Genomic DNA, 4,259 nt, shown 5'->3' on the forward strand with positions numbered 1-4,259 from the left:
CGCATAATTCATCGCGTGATACATGTAACACAAACACACATGGCGATCCCCTGTCTAGGATAATTGGCTTACGTCATTTACAAGTTTATTATCGGTCTGGGATCGATCCCCGTTGGTGGACCCATTGCGCTATTTCTCGTTCCAGCCAGTGCTCCACAACTTGTGTAACAAAGGCCGTGGTATGTACTATCCTGTCTGTGGGATGGTGCATATAAAACATCCCTTGCTGCTAGTCGAAAAAAGAGTAGCCCATGAAGTGGCGACAGTGGGTTTCCTCTCTCAATATCTGTGTGGTCTTTAACCATATATCTGACGTCATATAATCGTAAATAAAATGTGTTGAGTGCGTCGTTAAATAAAACATTTCTTTATTTCTTTGTTTACAATGAATAAGTTATGTCAGTAGTGGTTTCAAATCCCTGACCTGAACGCATAAAAACGTTCCAATTGCACTTTTCACAGGTGTTGATTCTTGAAAAGTAATCTACACATAGAACAATAATGTGACGTCATATGTATGGATTACGGACATTATTTGGGGTGAAACAAACACATAATAATAATAATAAAAATACCCTTTTCTTTGGTTATTGTTATACAATTTGTAACAGTGTTAGATCAATTTTTGTCTGTTTTAGGTGTGTGTCTGTGTGTGTGTGTGTGTGTGTGTGGAGGGGGGGGGGTGTCTTTCGGCGCACACGTGCCCACGTGTGTGCGGTATGTTTTTCTCCGTTTACATTATGTTTGGTGTGCATATATTTGTATAGTTTATAACGTTTTACAACAATTAAATGACTATACATTCCTTTAAACAATATCAATAATTAATATGAACAGATGGACCACTGTTACAGCGCATAGCTCAGATGGTTATTTCACTAAATAAAATAAATCCATGGCAAACTAAAATGATTTTTTTTTTTTTAATTGAAAAAATAAAATAAAATACAAACAGTTAGAGACAGGAAGGGAGATAAATCCATTTGATTTCGAACTACAGTTTACCAAAGGTTTTTTTTGGGGGGGAGGGGGGGGGGGGTTCTGGGTGTGTGTGGTTTTTTTGGTGTTTTTGTTTTTTGGTTTGTTTGGATTTTTTTGTGTATGTTTTTTTTTTTTTTTTTTTTTTTTTTTTGTCTGTTGTTGGGTTGTTGTTGTTTGTTTGGGTTTTTTTGTTTGTTTTTTTGGTGGGTTTTTTTTTTGGGGGGTTGGTGTGTTTTTTGACTGTATGGTTTTTTTGGGGGGGGGGGTTGGGGGATAAATAATCTTATTTTGTTTGTTAACCGCCATCACAATTTATAATAGGATATATCTGTGAGTTAGAGATATAACATTTCCGTAAAATCTATTGACCCATCTTGAAATTCCGTAATAGAGGATGTAACTGACGACGTCGGCCTGGAATTTATCGCGTGTCTACCACTCGATTCCACGACATTTGTGTTGAAGTTGACAACATCACAATACTGGACTGGACCTCTTGACACCGGAATATTCACCTCCTGCCTGGAGACCTTCTTGCATTTCAGCTTGCTTTTCATGATCTTCCTGCAGTTGGCTGAACTGGCCATTAGGATGTAGAAATTCTGTCCAAAATTCTGAGCTATGGAAGCATCCATAAAAAGGATGTTCTTTAACTCAACCACATGCATGGGTCCTGCAATCTACGCGGTCGATCCAGCTTACATACATGAAACAGTGGGCAGACCTGGCACTGGCTAGTATGTATTGATGTATGAATATATATATATTGTATGTATGTCGAGTTTGACTGTTACATACATAGATATTAACGCACTAGCGCAGGGGATAATTAAATCCTTTCTGGCCTCACAAATTGTCCCATGCCGTTGCTGGGACTCGAACCTATGGCACCGAATCGCCCGCAAATTGCGAGACTAACCACGATGCGCTCTGAGCTATCGAAGCATCCATAAAAAGGATGTTCTTTAACTCAACCACATGCATCGGGCCTGCAATCTACGCGGTTGATCCCGCTTACGTTCATGAAACAGTGGGCAGACCTGGCACTGACTAGTATGTATTGATGTATGAATAGCTATATATTGTATGTATGTTGAGTTTGACTGTTACATACATAGATATTAACGCACTGGCGCAGGGGATAATTAAATCAATTCTGGCCTCACAATTTGTCCCAAAATATAATGACCATCTTACAATTCCTTGCCATCATCGTTGGCTCAGTGTTGGTCGAGTGTCAAGTAGGAAAGGGCGTATACGGCGCCGGTTATGGGGGTAGAGTCGGGTATGCTGGAGTAGTAGGAGTTGGACTCGTTGGTGTCGGCGGATACAGGGGTGTTGGCGGGTATGGCCCCATTGCTAAGCCTGGAATTGGTGGCTATGGGGGTGGCGTCATTGGAGGTGGCGGCATCAAAGGAGGATATAAAGGCGGCGTCATTGGAGGTGGCGGCATCGTAGGAGGATATACAGGTGACGTCATTAGAGGAGGATATAAAGGTGGCGTAATTAGAGGAGGATATAAAGGTGGCATCATTAGAGGTGGCGGCATCGTGGGAGGGTATAAAGGTGGCGTCATTGGCGGGGGCGTCATCGGAGGAGGAGGCGTCATAGGAGGAGGTGGTATCATAGAAGGAGGTGGCATCATAGGAGGAGGTGGTATCGTAGGAGGAGGCGTTATAGGAGGTGGCGCTATAGGTGGAGTTGGTTTTCCTGGAGGAGCTGGTCTTATTGGAGGTTATGTACCCGTTCCAGAACCTCTCCCAATGGTAGAACCTGTCCCCTTTAAGAGAATCCTGCCCAGTAAGCCACTGATTCCAGCGAGGGGTAAGCCATAACGATTATTATTAACATTAGCATTAGTAGCACCAATAGCAGCAGCTGTAGTAGCAGCAGTGGTGGTGGTGTTAGTAGTAGTAGTAGTAGTAGTAGTAGTAGTAGTCGTAGTAGTAGTAGTAGTCGTAGTAATAATAATAATATTAGTAGTAGTCGTAGTAGTAGTAGTAATCGTAGTAGTAGTAGTAGTAGTAGTAGTAGTAGTAGTAATAGTAGTAGTGGTAGTGGTCGTATTAGTAGTAGTAGTCGTGGTCGTATTAGTAGTAGTAGTCGTAGCAGTAGTCGTAGTACTAGTAGCAGAAGTAGAAGTAGTAGTAACAGAAATAGTAATAGAAGTAGTACTAGTAGTAGTAGTCGCCGTGTAGTAGTAGTAGTAGTAGTAGTAGTAGTAGTAGTAATAGTAGTCGTAGTTATAGTAATAGTAGTAGTCGTAGTACTAGCAGTAATAGTTGTAGTACTAGTAGTAGTATAAGTAGTGGTGGTCGTAGTAGTAGTAGTATTCGTAGTGGTGGTAGTAGTTGTAGTGGTAGTCGTAGTACTAGTAGTAATAGAAGTAGAAGTAGTGTAAGTCGTGGTCGTAGTAATAGTCGTAGTCGTAGTAGTAGCAGTAGTAGTAGTGGTAGTAGTAGTAGTAGTAGTAGTAGTAGTAGTAGTAGCACTAGTAGTAGTAGTAGTAGTAGTAGCGGTGGTAGGCGTAGAATGAGGCTTAAATTTAATAGTAGTAAATGTAGTTGTTGTTGTTGATGGTTTAGTTTTAGTGGCAGTTAATCAACTACCTGGAGTCACCTCTAACCGCCCCCCCCCCCCCCCCCCCTTATTGACATGTTGTAGAGGGGGACTGTGTGTAACACTTCGGCAAACATCGACGACCAAATCGTAGCCAGCTACTGTGTCTAAAATACACATCCATCCCCCCCCCCCCCCCCCCCCCAATATGATGTCACAGAGCTTTAGTTTGATTATTCTCAAGTCCAGTCATGACATTAAACTTACATGTTCTTAACGCGTCACGTTGGCACACATTTTTCTCTACGTCACTACACGTCAGAACAGAGCAGACTGAGCAGAAAAACGTCCGCAAGACTGGGTTAAACCAAATGGCCACGTCGTGAACCAGTCAAATAGGTCGCGAACGTTAGCGAAACATTTGCTAGCTGAACTTATCCTAGGTTCGTTTCGCATAGAAGCATCGGGTATAACGGAACATTCCTGACTTGTAAGATGTTTCCGACTAATAAAATATTTATATGATTAAACGTACACATTAAATATATTTTCTTGTTTAGAATATCAGTGTCTGTATATTCAATGTGTTTCTGGTCGTCTTAATATTGGTAAGAAGCCCAAACTGGATTTTGTCATCGAATAATTTCGTATGTACGAAAAAATTATATTTTAGGAAATAAAATGATATTTAACCTAGCACAAATATAACAACGATCAGA

The 4,259-nt window shown here is 41.1% G+C and overlaps 1 protein-coding gene across 1 annotated transcript; it reads left to right on the forward strand.

Moving 5' to 3' along the window:
• The first annotated feature begins 2,165 nt into the window (after nt 1-2,165).
• LOC121373171 (acanthoscurrin-2-like) lies at nt 2,166-2,816 on the forward strand. The gene has a single exon (XM_041499627.1). The coding sequence runs from the start codon at nt 2,166-2,168 to the stop codon at nt 2,814-2,816; it is 651 nt and encodes a 216-aa protein (XP_041355561.1).
• Nucleotides 2,817-4,259: the final 1,443 nt, after the last annotated feature.

Source organism: Gigantopelta aegis, chromosome 5 (assembly GCF_016097555.1).
Source record: "Gigantopelta aegis isolate Gae_Host chromosome 5, Gae_host_genome, whole genome shotgun sequence".
Taxonomy (NCBI): Eukaryota; Metazoa; Mollusca; class Gastropoda; order Neomphalida; family Peltospiridae; genus Gigantopelta; species Gigantopelta aegis.